At 37.8% G+C, this 13,805-nt stretch overlaps 1 protein-coding gene across 1 annotated transcript in view; it reads right to left on the bottom strand.

Moving 5' to 3' along the window:
• CUNH12orf56 (chromosome unknown C12orf56 homolog) overlaps positions 1-13,805 on the bottom strand; it is a 112,176-nt gene that overhangs the window by 47,726 nt on the left and 50,645 nt on the right. Inside the window, exons 4-5 of the mRNA XM_027854203.1 lie at positions 6,494-6,938; positions 4,067-4,140 (exon numbers count right to left, since the gene is read on the bottom strand). Of these exons, the coding sequence (XP_027710004.1) occupies positions 4,067-4,140; positions 6,494-6,938 (519 nt within the window). The remainder of the gene's footprint in view (positions 1-4,066; positions 4,141-6,493; positions 6,939-13,805) is intronic.

Below are 13,805 nucleotides of genomic sequence, written 5' to 3'. Positions count from 1 at the left end.
CGAATATCCTGGTCTGCTGCCATCAGATGCCTTCTCTCAGAAGCTCTGCCTCAGACAACAAGGATGTGATACGGTGACCTGAACAGACCCAACAGTAAACAAAGGAAGCCTACATAGAGGGGAAACTGCATATGACCCAAGCAGGAAAGATACTCCTGGCTGGAGGAGGTCTGGTGGTGTTGGGATGGGCTATTCCACCTTCCATCAAGGAGAAGCTGGGTAATTGGGATTGCATTTGTACTATAACAGCCTCATACTACCAAGCCAGCTATGGATAACGACCTTGGAGAATGGGAGGTTACAGGAGAACCTGCAAGAGACACCTTTACAAGCAGCTAGAAGCTTGTAAGAGGCAAACAAATAATAGTGGCTAACATTGATTAAGGTTTGCAAAATGCTTTACATATTTTGTGTCAGTTAATCTGAATAACTACTCTGTGAAGAGGGTACTATTGCTTATCACCATTTTACATATAAAGAAAGTGCCTTGCCTAGGATTGCACAGTTAGTAAAAGTCAAAAGCAGAATTAAAACTTAGGTCTTCCTGATTCCAAGTCCATACAGAATCAGGGGTGTCATGGTTTCAGATATGCCTAAGCCCCTAGAGTCTTTGAACATATAGGTTCCTTAAAGAAGCTGGTCCACTAAGCTAAAGGGCTCTTCCTCATCAAGAGAGTAAACTTCGTAGTTGAAATGAATGAAAAACCCCAAGAGACAGAGTTTCTGGGTAATCAATTAATTAATTAGGCTAAGTAATAATCAATAAGTTGATGGTCAGTGGTTTCTCTCAGTAACCAAAGACAACCAATGGAGATCCTGAAAGCTTTAAATAACCCTTCTGAAAGAGAATTCCCTTGACAACTGAAAATCAACCCTGATTGGTGGACACTTAATGAGGAGGTGGGCTACAAGTCTTCAGCTCCCCCTGCTGAGAACGGTGATTGATCATGAGATTCAACCACCTCCAGCCATCTGAACAGGGGAATCCATCTCCATCCAGACCACTCTGGTTGGTTTTCTCCTTCATGAGCGGGATCAGCCTAAACTCTAATGGAGGAGTTCAAGGACAGGGCTCTTTTCCCCAGGGTAAGTATTCACCCATATTGGATTCTATTTTTACTCTAAACAGAAGTGAGGGCTCCCCACCCAAGATTGAAGAGTGTGTTCCTGGAAGGCTAGGAACAATCTCATTAGTTAGCCACATCCTTCAGAAACTGACTTTAACAAGAGCTGGGACTTAATGAGGAAATTGAGGAGAAAAGCCAGGATCCCAAATTCATAATTGGTCATTAATATAATCATATAATAATAATTTCTCTCATAGTGACAATAACTTCCCAGCATTGACAGACATTCATTCTGTATTTCAATGACCTCTGCTGTACTTAACACTACCCATATGGACCCAGACCTTTACATTTTGGTTATTTCACTCCTACCCCCAGTGCTAGATGAAAGGCAGAAAGAATTCCTCATTAAGGAGATTCTCAGACACTGAAGATCTAGATATCATTTCTAGTTGCTTGGAAGAGAGCTACTAGAAGGATCTAGGAATTGACTAATCACTACCATGCCCCTGAATTGAGAGAGGCCTCTCTTTGTCGATAATAATAGCTACATAATACTTTAAGCTTTGCAAAGCACCATATAAATATCATCTCATTTTATTCTCACAAGAACCCAGGAAGGGAGATGCTATCATTATTCCCATTTTACAGATTGAGGCACAGACTCCAAGTTGAGCACTCCAATGACAAGCCCTGAAGCCTGGGGAGAGCCTTACAAGGAAAGGAAAGGGGTCTCTACCACTATTGAGAGATAGATTCTGTCATGTAGAGCAATGAGGACAACATGCTACTCAGAAGTTATTCAGGCCGCCAAAATCTGAAAGATGCTGAAGGGCCCTATTATTATAGCACCTCTTTCAGGTGACCTGACCTGTGAGGGTGAGGGGTAAACTGTCCTCTTTCCCAGTCAAAATTGGATTGTCTTCTGCGTCACGGCCCCAATTTCCACCCATTCTATTTAGTCAATTTATAATTAATAATAAATTAAAATAATTGTTTAAATTGTTGAGTTGCTGCAGTGAATCTAATGCTGGGCCTAGAGTCAGGTTCAAATCCAACCTCAGACACTTTCTAGCTGTGTGATCCTAGGCAAGTCCTTAAATCTGTTTGCCTCAGTTTCTTCATGTGTAAAATGGGAATAATAATAGCACCTACCTCCCAGGGTTGTTGTGAGGCTCAAATGAGATAAGCACTTAGCACAGTGCCTGGCACGTAGTAAGTGCTTTATAAATGTTTGCTATTATTATTAGAGTATTACATACTATTAATATATCATCATTATTATAATATATAATATATATTATTATAAATACATCTTGTCTAATTGTTTTCATCCCCAGTGAAAACTTTTCCAGTTATGACTCTAACTTTAACAGATGCATGATCTTATCAGCTAGTACTCTCAGCAGTGATGGAGATTGCTACGTATACATCTTTGCATTCTGTGATTCTGGTCCATATGACATGTGTTGGCAGCTCTCCTGCAGTTCTTTTAATAGCTTGTGGTTATAGTTCAACTCTCAGGCTGTCAATCTGTTGGCTTTTATAACATGACAAGTCCTCCTCCCTATCTGGACATACACATCCCTTTTCTTTTTTATAACCTGAACACTTCTTGTACTATATTGGTAATGTGAATGAATGAATGAATGAAAAAGCATCTAATAATAATAATAATAATAAAATATAGTGCTTTAAAGTTTGCAAAGTGCTTTATGAATATCTCATTTTATCTTCACAAAACCGTGGGAGGTAGGTGCTACTATTATTTCTATTTTACAGATGAGGAAACTGAGGCAGAGAGAGATTTTTTTTTTTTAAAGTCATATGGGGTTATACAGTTAATAAGTAGCTGAGACTGGATTTGAACTCAGGTTTTCTTGACTTCCAGGTCCACCTGTGCCACCAAGGTGTATCTATTTATTAAGTGCAAAGCCCCCTGTACAAATACTATGCATCTTTCCATTGCCCTGTGTGTCACCTGTAGTTTTGTTAATAACAATAATAACTTGTGGATAGAGCACCAACCCTGGAGTCAGGAGGACCTGGGTTCAAATCCAGCCTCAGACACTTGACACTTACTAGCTGTGTAACCCTGGGCAAGTCACTTAATCCCATTGCCAACCCCCCCCCCCAAAAAAAAACAAAAAACAAAACCAATAATAACTCAGAGTACTTTAGGGTATATAGAACATTTTCCTCATAATGACTCTCTGAAAAAGATGGTGTAAGTCTAATTATGCCCATTTTACAAATAAAGAAATTGAGATTCATAGATGTGAAATAATTGACCAATGGTCAAATGGCCAATAAGTATTAAAGCTAAGATTTGAACCAAATCTCAATGTACTATATATTAGTACTTCTCACAGTGTGGTCTGGGGACTCTTGGAAGCACCCCAAGACTCCTTCAAGGGATCCACAAAAGTCAAAATATTTTCATAATAATACAAGGTTTTTTTTGTTTCTAACAAGGTACCAATAAATATAACCCACATAACTAAAACTTCAAGAATTCTACTATAGCTACCTTTTGGAATTAGTCCTAGGATCCAGATCTCAACTCTTCCATTTACTACCTATATGACAACTTCCCTGGGACTCAATTTCCTCATCTGTAAAGTGATCAGACAACCTCTGAAGTCTCATCTAACTCTGAATCTCACATAAAATAGGCAAACATCCTTGTGCAGGTAACACTCTTAAGCAAGTACTTTTTGTAAACCCTATTTAAGGCAGCAACCAGAGTATTGAATAAAGATGAAGTCATTTCTGAAAAGATCTAGAATGGAGGTATAGAAAGTCTTCAACTGATTCCATTCATTCCATTCTATCTGTGCTTCTAAGTTCACTGGTAGTAAAGAACCCTTAGCTCAGCACATGCTAATGGGCTAGGACAGAATAAGAAAAAGAAGATCCTATCTGTTGTACACACAGATTTCTTCCATTAGTAAAAAAAAAAAAATCTTAACCTAATACCAGAGTTATGACAGCCATACCTATATGGCTTCTGACATCCAGTTGTAGAATCGAACTTGCTAGCATATAGTGAATCTTGCAAGAGGGTAGCTTGCTAGAACAGGGGGAAAAAAGTAGAGTTAGGACATATTTAACAATAAACTTCTTATTATGTTATTTCATTATTATTTATTAATTATTACTAATCATTTAATAATAAACTATTATTTATGATTATTAGTTCATTATAATATATTATTATATAATATATTTTATAATAGTATCATATTATTTGATAATAAACTTATTAATGTGTTGCTTCATTATTAATAACAATTTAATAACAACTCATTATTTATTGTCATATGTTATTTTGTTATAATAGTGTTGTTATATTATTTAATAACAAACTTCTTACTATGGAATGATAATTTTCAGAATTGATTTCCTATCCCCAATAGATGAGAATCTACCCAACTTTAAAAGATTTCCAAAGATAAATTTTTCCAGAATTTATCTCATTGGCCTCAATTCCTCTCCCTTTCCATTCCAATCCAAATAATCCTCCTGAAGCACAGGTCAGACCCCATAATTCTCTTGCTTAAAAATTTTCAGTGGCTACCCACCAAAGAAAATACATATTCCTTGGCACGGCATTCAAGGCTGTCAACAATAGGTCTCCACCCTCAACTTTGTAGCTCTGTTCAATAGTCCTTCTCCTTGCACATGCCTTAAATGCCCTCCTTCCTCACCTCTGCCTCACAGAATCTCTGTTCCTTCAAGATACAGCTCACCCAGTCCCTTCTACATAAAACCTCTCTATATTCTTTTGGCTGTTAATGCAATCTACCTTATATTTAACTGCTTTGCATTTATTGGTATCTATTCTTTTTACGTTTATTCCATATGCACACATAGGTAAATATAGATAGATGATAGCTGGACAATAAATAAATAGATAATAGATAAAATATAGATATATATGTACATAAATAGAGAGAGATGATCCATGACTGGTAGGTAGATGACAATGATGAAGAACAGATAGATGGATAGACAGATACCCTTGCTTTCTTCCCCATAAGAATATAAGTTACTTGTAATAAGAAATTATTTCAGTCACTCATTCACCCCTGGCTTCTCCCAGTGAATGGTCCTGTCTGCTTTTGGAATTTTATAGTGTTTGATGACTGAAACCTGAAGTCATATGGCAAGAATGCTTGTAGTACTGGCACTTACTAGCTGTGTGACCCTGGGCAAGTCACTTAACCCCAATAGCCTAAAAAAAAAAAAGAATGCTTGTAGTAATAATGATAATGCTAATTGCACTTGCATAGTGCATTAAGGTTTTAAAGGTATTTTACAAATATTTTATAGCCCCAACATCTCTGGGAGTTATCATCCCCATTATTATCATCCCCATTTTACAGGTGAAAAAACTGAGGCAGGAAACGGTTAAGTGACTTGCCAAACACAGTTAAGTGTCTGTGGCAGGATCTGACTCCAGGTCCAGTGCTCTATTCACTGTGCCACCTCTCTGTGGCAACCAAAATGGGAATTTGGTGGAAGTGGGACACCGTGGAAAGTACATATCAATGACAAAAATACTTTGGCCACATTTCTTACCCAGGTATTTCATGTTTTTCCCCAGAGGGACATGGGTCTTGTCTTGAGAAATGTTTTAACTTAAGCCCACAGTTCCAATGTATGCAGTATATTGTGAATTGTGGTGACCTACAATGGTGGTGATTTGTATCCATTCCCAGTTCTGCAAAGGGCTTTTTATTCCAGGTTAGTCGTGGACAGTTATCTGTCTCCAGATGTGTCCTCAGTAGTTAACAGAGTTTTAACCCAATGCCGTACTCTTTTGTCTTCTGTGAGGTGCCTAGGAATCCATTTCCAAATACTTTCTGAAAGTTCTGTCTTACCAAGAATTTTAGGATTCTCATCCTTAGGCAATTTAAAGAAAACAGACAAAGTTTGATATTTCCCCCTTATATCATTCAAGGAACAATTTCATATCTCCTGGGGAAATAGATAGCATCTTGAAAAATGTGTGTGTGTGTGTGTGTGTGTGTTTATTTGCACATGTATACACACACATATTTTTGATAATTATTTTTAATACAATTGGTTCTCTTTGTAAACCTATATACTTTACTTTATGCATTTAAAAAACATTATTCTGGGAAGGGGTCCAGACTGCCAGATACCAAAAAAAGGTTAACCCCTTCTACAGAGGGATTTCAAATAGATAAAATATTTTAACTGCATTGTCAGAGAAAAATCAGATTTGCTTGTAGCCTTTTGTATTAACTATTCAAAAGCTTTCCTATTTTCTTCTGACAGATGAGCTTTTTGGCAGTTCTTAACACTATCAGGAATATGATGCCCAAATTGACAGTTTGCTTTATTGTCCTCATACCAGTATACTGGAGAGGCAGTGAAGCATAGAAGAGAGCACTTACTATCATATAATTATTCCATGAACTTTTTAAGTGTAGAAACATGGGTGAAGTAGTAGAAATAATATACAGGTGAAGCTCAGACTCCTTTTTCTCCAGGTTTGGGTTGTTAGGTAAAATAACACTACTGGCAACATTTCCAGAGTAGAAGTCATTTCCATTCCCACTGAATTTAAATTGGATTTCACTCTGAGAGTTTTTCTGATCTGATGGTGTCTGGAATTCTTTTGTGTTTGCTGTGTAGGACAGGATACTCTCTGTTCCATTAGTCACTGATGAGAGGCTATTGCCTGAGATGCCATTGGATACAATAGGTGAACAGCTCCTCTTGGAGGGGATGGGCAAGGTTCGAAAGGCATTCTGGTCCCCATTGGGCAGCTTCGTACGTTCAGAGCCATGACCCAGAGCTGAGGCACTGGGCATTGTTGAACAGCTTTCTTGATGGTACCTGTAGCATGAGATTGAAAACAAGATATAGAATTGCATGTTCTAAGTGCAGAAATTAAAAAGCAAAAAACAACAAACAAAGAGAACCTGACTGCACAAGAAATGGGTAGGAGACTGAGAGGGATTCCTTTCATCTGAAAAGACTGTTTACTCAGGAAAGGGAAAGAATCATGCCTCATTTCCTATCATTGTGTTGAATTGAACATCCAGTACAACTGTAATGAAACATGAGAAAATGTGAGAAATAAGACTTTGCAAAATATAAGTACATTTTATATTTTAAGTACCATAACTCAGAGAAAAAGGGTGGGTATAATATTGGTGAAGGGAAGACCTGGGTTCAGATCTTTCCTCAGACCTTATTAGCTGTGTGGCCACAGGTAAGTTACTTAAACTTTCAGTATCCCCAGGCAAATGTCTAAGAGTATAAGCTGCTGATCTGAATTGATGGTGGGGGTTCCCACACCAGGAGTTCCCTGCACCAATGAAATCAAAAGTCCAGGTCATATACAATCCCCAAAAAACTTACCATGTCAACTTCTATTTTCCCTTTCATAGTGTCTCAAATCTTGCACTCATAGGACTTTCTCATACTCAATTTTAATTGCTGACAGCTCATTACATACAATGTACATTTCTATTGCTGTTGAGTGCTTTAATCATGTCTGACTGTGACCCCATTTGGGGTTTTCTTGACAAAGACACTAGAGTTGTTTGCATTTCCTTCTGAGAGAAATTATTATTCTACTATTATATTAGTAACCAATTGTTAATTTGGGATCCAGATTTTTCTCCTCAGTTTCCTCTCAGTCCTGGCCCCTGTAAAAAGTCAATCTCTCAAGGACATGGTTGATGGATGAGATTGTCCCAATCTTCAAGATACATGCTCTTCAATCTTGGGCGGGACCTCCCCCAACTAGGAGACCTTATTTCTCTTTAGAGTGTAAACAGAATCCAGTCTAGGTGAGTTCTTACCCAGATTAAAATGAGTCCGTCTTTGTACTCCTCCATTAGAATTTGAGGTAATCCAGTTCATGAAGGAGAAAACTAATCAGAGCGGTCTGGATAGGGATGATTTCCCTGTCCAGATTGCTGGAGATGACTGAGTCTTATGATCAAGCCAGCAAGAGCTAAAGACTTCTAGCCCACCAATCAATGTTGATTTTCACTTGTCAGGAGCATTCCCTATCATTCAGCTTCTCCACCGGGGGTCGTTGGCTGCTGCGAAAAACCACTAACCATATATTTTATTGATTATTAGATAGCCTAATTCAGAGGTGGGGAACCTGCGGCCTTGAGGCTATATGTGGCCCTCTAGGTCCCCAAGTGTGGCCCTTTGGCTGAATCCAACCTTCACAGAACAAATCCACCTCTGAATTAATAAATTAATTATTAATTACCCAGAAACTCTGTCTTTTGGGGTTTTTCAATCATCACACTTCTTCAGATCATTTTTACAGATGAGGAAACTGAGGTAAACAGGGTTAAGGGACTTGCCCAGGGTCACACAACTAATAAGTGTCTAAGGCCAGATTTAAACTTAATGAAGATGAGCCTTCTCGACTTCAGGCCCAGCATTCTATCTACTGTGCTACCTAGCTACTTGAACATTTCTATGGGACCCCACAAAGAAAAATGATTCATACAAAAGGAAGTCCAGACTGATCACTATTCATAGTAATTACTTCTCCAATTCACCTCGTTTATTACACCTCTCCCTCCCCATAATACTATAACCTTTTTCAGGTGCAATCCATGTATAAACTAAATTTCAGGGCCTACCTCCTACCTTGACCATTTTTCTTGACCTCCTCCCAGGTCATCATGACCTTTTCTTACTCTGGACTCTTATAGCGCTTAGCATCAACGATCACTGGACACTTGCTATTTACTGTACTATGAGATTAATCATCTATATGTACACATATATTATATTCTTTGTTTCACGGGGTACACGGTTCAGTAAGAAGAAATTCGAGAAGTCAAGGACTTATAGATTACACAAAAAGCCTCACTCCTCAATATCTGAAGAAGGAACTAGTAAACACTAGCTCTAAATTCTCTCCCTCCCTCCAACCCCTCCCCCAACCACAATACTCATTACTCATATGAAGTCATACAAAATATATTCCTGCATTAGCCATGTCATGAAAAAAAAAAGAAAAGAAAAAGAAAATGAAAAAAAAATATGCTTCAATCTGCACTCTAAGCCCATCAATTCTCAATCTGGAGGAAGATAACATTTTTTATCATGAGTCTTTTGGAAGTGTGGTGGTTCATTGTATTGATCAGAGCTACTAATCTTTTACAATTTACTGTCTTTACAATATTGCTATTACTGTGTAAGTTATTCTGTTTCTGCTCACTTTACTTTGCTTTAGTCCATATAAATCTTCCCAGGTTCCTCTGAAACCATCCCCTTCATAATTTCTTACAACACAATAGTATTCCATCACATTCATATACCATAACTTATTCAGCCACCCCACAATTTATGGAGTTTCCAACTAGTTTCCAAATCTTTGTCACCACAAAAAGAGCTGCCATAAATATTTTTGTACATATAGGTCCTTTTCTTTTATTTGATTTCTTTGGGATACAGACCTAGCAGCAATATTGTTGATTGAAAGGGTTTGAACAGTTTTGTAACCCTTTGGGCATAGTTCCAAATTGTTCTCCAGAGTGATTGGACTAGTACACAGCTCCACCAGTAGCGTACCTATTTTCCCAAATCCCCTCCCTCATCTGTCATTTTCCTTTTCTTAGCTAATCTGATCGGTATGAGATAGTAGGAATTGCTTTCATTTTCATTTTCTTCGTCATTAGTGATATAGATAATTTTTTCATGTGACCATTGATAGTTTTGATTTCTTCCTCTGAAAACTGGGTTCATATCATTTAACCATTTGTCAACTAGGGAATGGCTCTTCTTCCTATAAATTAGGCTCAGTCCCCTAATATATTTGAGAAATGAGACCTTTATCTGAGAAAAATGCCACAGAGATTTTTTTTAAACTGGGAAAAATCTTTGCAATAAACTTCTCTAATAAAAGTCTGGCACACACAATATAGAGGCACACACAATATACATATATAAGAACAAGAGCCATTGCTCAATAAATAAATGATCAAAAGACATGAACAGAACATTCTTAAAAGAAGTAAATTATCAACAGCCACATAAAATATTCCAAATGACTAATAACAAGAGAAATGACCATTAAAACAACTCTGAGATTCTACCTTATATCTATCAAATCTTCAAAGATGACAAAAATAGTAAAATGACAATTGCTAGAGAGGTGGTAGGAGGACAGGCTCATCACTGCACTGCTGGTGAAGCTATAACATTCTGAAAAGTACTTGGAAAAATACCCCAAAATTCACTAACCTGTGCATAAGCAGCAAATACTACTTGTTCTGAACTGGTTCTGACTCAGTCCAGGCCCCTGGTAGTTTTTATTTAATACTGAAACAAAATAAGATACTCATAGGTCACTTAATGCTTAGTAAAAGGAGATTTTTTTTCTTAGCCCCAAGAAGATTAGGATATTCAACAAGGATATGCACAGAGGATATCCCATGTTGACTCAAACATGTTGAACAAATCTCTCCTACCTGACTTCCCCATTTGTGGTCCACTAGCCAAGCTTCAACAGATGCCAGACAGTGGATAGAGCATCGGCCCTGAAGTCAGGAGGAGCTGAGTTCAAATCTGGCCTCAGACCAAATACATGACACTTACTAGCTGTGTGACCCTAGGCAAGTCACTTAATCCCAATTGCCTAAAATAATAATAATAACAGATGCCAGAGTCCCCAGTGGCTCTTTTATACTCACTAGAGCCAGAAATGATATCAATAACCTGAACCTTTCTTTAGTATCCTGAGCCAATCAGATCTTGAGGATGTTTTCAATATCTTTTTAAATAAAACCGGTCTAAATTTTCGTGGAGGGAAAGGGTTAGTATATTACTCCCACCATACCACTTCTAAGCTAGGATATTAAAAAAGAGGACCAAGACTCATGTACAAAATTATTCATAGCAATTACTTTTTTCTGTAACAAAGAATTGGAAACAAAATAGGTACACATCAATTTCATAATGCCTGAGCATATAGTATCTGAATGTAATGGGCTTATATGAACTGATGCAGAGTGAAATGAGCAGAACCAGGAGAAAAATTTGTATGACCTACAACATTATGAAGAAAAAGTCTGAGTTTAGAACTATAATTAATGTAACAATTAATTAAGACTCCAGAAAAGTGCTGATGAGCCATGCTTCTCCTACCTTCTGGCAGACGATAAACTAGCTTACGGAAAGAGATAAGATTCAGCCAATTTGTGAATTTATTTTTTGTGACTACTCAAGGGAAGGATTTAATGGGGAGGAGGAGAGTTGTGGGGGAAGCGGTAATAATGATAGTAAAAAGCGAGAAATGAAGAGTCAGTGTTAATCATTTAAAAATAAATTTTAAAAAGAAGTTCAGAAGGGGATACAGACAAGACAGTGCTGGAAATGGCATATTAGGTTTCAGTTATATAAAAAACAACAAGCTATACATAGTGGAAAAATCCATTAATCAATATTTTCATTAAATATTTATTAATAATTACTATGAGCTAGATACTGTGCTAAGCACTGGAGATACGAAAAGAGGTAAAAACCAATCCCTGCACTCAGGGAGTTCACAATGTAATCTAAACAAATTATATACAACATCAGTTTCATATACAATCCCTTTATTTTTCTTTGTATACTGACATGTTCATTTTTGTTGATAGCTATTAAGTTTATAATAAAAAAAGAATTTTTTAAAAAGAGAGGAAAAGATCAGTTAGAGACCAGACATTTGAGAAGTCAAAGGAAAGAGGGAGTGGTTAATGATCTTAAATGCCTCAGAAAGGTCAAGGATAACAAAAGATCACTGGTAGATTTGCTGATAATAAAGTCATTTTGAGAAAGACATTTGAGTAAAGTAGTGAGGGCAGAGGAGATGAAGGAGATAATGAATGGTAAGGAAGTAAAGGCATCTGATCAAGAGATAATCATTATAAAGTGCTTAGCACTGGGCCTGGCACGTGAGTGCTATATAAATGTTAGCCATCCTCCTCCTCCTCCTCATCATCATCCTCAGGCACAGAAGACTTTTTTCTGGAGGCAATCCCCAGGGAACTGATACAGGACTTTGACCTCAGGGAATCACAGTACCTAGACACTTTAAAAAAAAGTATTTTATTTGTCCCCCTTATCTATCAACACTAAAAATGAGAGAATCTCTTGTGCATTTAACTTCTGCATATGGCCTTTTGAGTACAATTCATTTAAAATTCAGGAGCAATCAATCGTTCACTTTGCAAATTAACTAGATCCCTCCTTTCCACTCTTTTTCTGTCCTCCTAACTTTCTCCCCTCCTCACTTGGATCTTTGGATGCTTCTTAGCTTTCCACCAGAAGAGAATAAGGCCAAGAAAAAGAGAAAAATGCAATTCCCACTTAGACTCCAGGTCCTCTATCTTTACCCTCCAGTTGAATGCCACATCTCCCTCTTCAAATTTTCCTATAGCATTTTGTCAGGCTGTTCCTTCTTCCTTAATCACATTTCACTTATTTGATATAAAGATCTACCTGAAGTTTCCTGTCCCCCTCCCCTCTAAATAGAAGTTTCTTGAGGGCAGGGACTGTTTTGTTTTGTTTTGTTTTGTTTTGTGAGGCAATTGGGGTTAAGTGACTTGTCCAGAGTCAGATAATTAGTAAGTGTTGTGTTTGAGGCCAGATTTGAACTCAGTCCTCCCCACTCCAGGACTGGTGCTCTATCCACTGTGCCACCTAGCTGTCCTGCAGGGACTGTTTTTATTTTTATCTTCATAAGGGGATGCCAGTACAATGCACATATAAGGTACCTAAGAAATGCTTGTTGAATTAGTATGAGATGGTTTTACAGTGAATCCTCTTTTTATGTTGTGCTGTGTACATGGAAATGTTATTTTTTTTGTCTATATGTATTTAAGTTCAAAATTTTAAAAAAATTAAATGATTCCACAAACCACTCAAAAAAAAATTAGTATGAAATGCCCTTCTAGCATCATAAAACTTAGCAAACATTTCTACCTTACAATTGGAATTTGGTGCCTCAGATGTTAATTGACCTGGATCATCTGTAAAGTCCTAGGCCAAGTAGTTCAAAGTGTTTTGTAAACCTTGTCGCACTCTAAAGCCCAGAATTGTGGTTACTGTTGCCAAGAGGTTTTAGCTGGCTTGCATTTCAATGTGTCAGTAGGTGGTGTAATAGATAGATAGAATCTCTGACTCCCATCAGGATGATAGGAGTTTGAATCCAAACTCAGATACTTAATAATTGTGAAATTCTGGGCAAGTCACTTTACCTCTCTCCTTACCTGTAAAACAGGTGAATTGATAATTAATTTATGAAATTATGGAATGCGGGCAGCACTCCTGGTTCTTTGGGTCAGGAAAGACCATGATGGCAGCAGGAAACATGATGGCAGTTACTTTAGTAAGACACAAAGAGTGTGGAGGCAAACAGCACAGAAATTACAGAGAGGATCAGTGAAAGGAGAACAAAGGCAGACAGTGGGGGTGGTGAAGGAAGGCAGACAGCAGTGGGGGGAAAGGTGGAGAGGGGATGAGTCACTTAATATAACCACAGATTGGAATTGGGAGAACTCTGAACAGCATGGACCCTTAGGAGATGGAAGAGTGCTAGGGGTGGGAGGGCAGGGGTTTGAGTTCTCATTTTTAGTTTTGGGAGGGAACAGACTAACTCCTTCGTGTGTGTGTGTGTGTGTGTGTGTGTGTGTGTGTGTGTGTGTGTGTGTGTGTGTGTGTGTGTGTGTGTGTGTG

The sequence above is a fragment of the Vombatus ursinus genome, unplaced genomic scaffold, assembly GCF_900497805.2.
Source record: "Vombatus ursinus unplaced genomic scaffold, bare-nosed wombat genome assembly UNPS02010320.1, whole genome shotgun sequence".
Lineage (NCBI taxonomy): Eukaryota > Metazoa > Chordata > Mammalia > Diprotodontia > Vombatidae > Vombatus > Vombatus ursinus.
The sequence above is the reverse complement of the archived record's forward strand: the minus strand, read 5'-3'. Positions and strand labels throughout refer to the sequence as shown.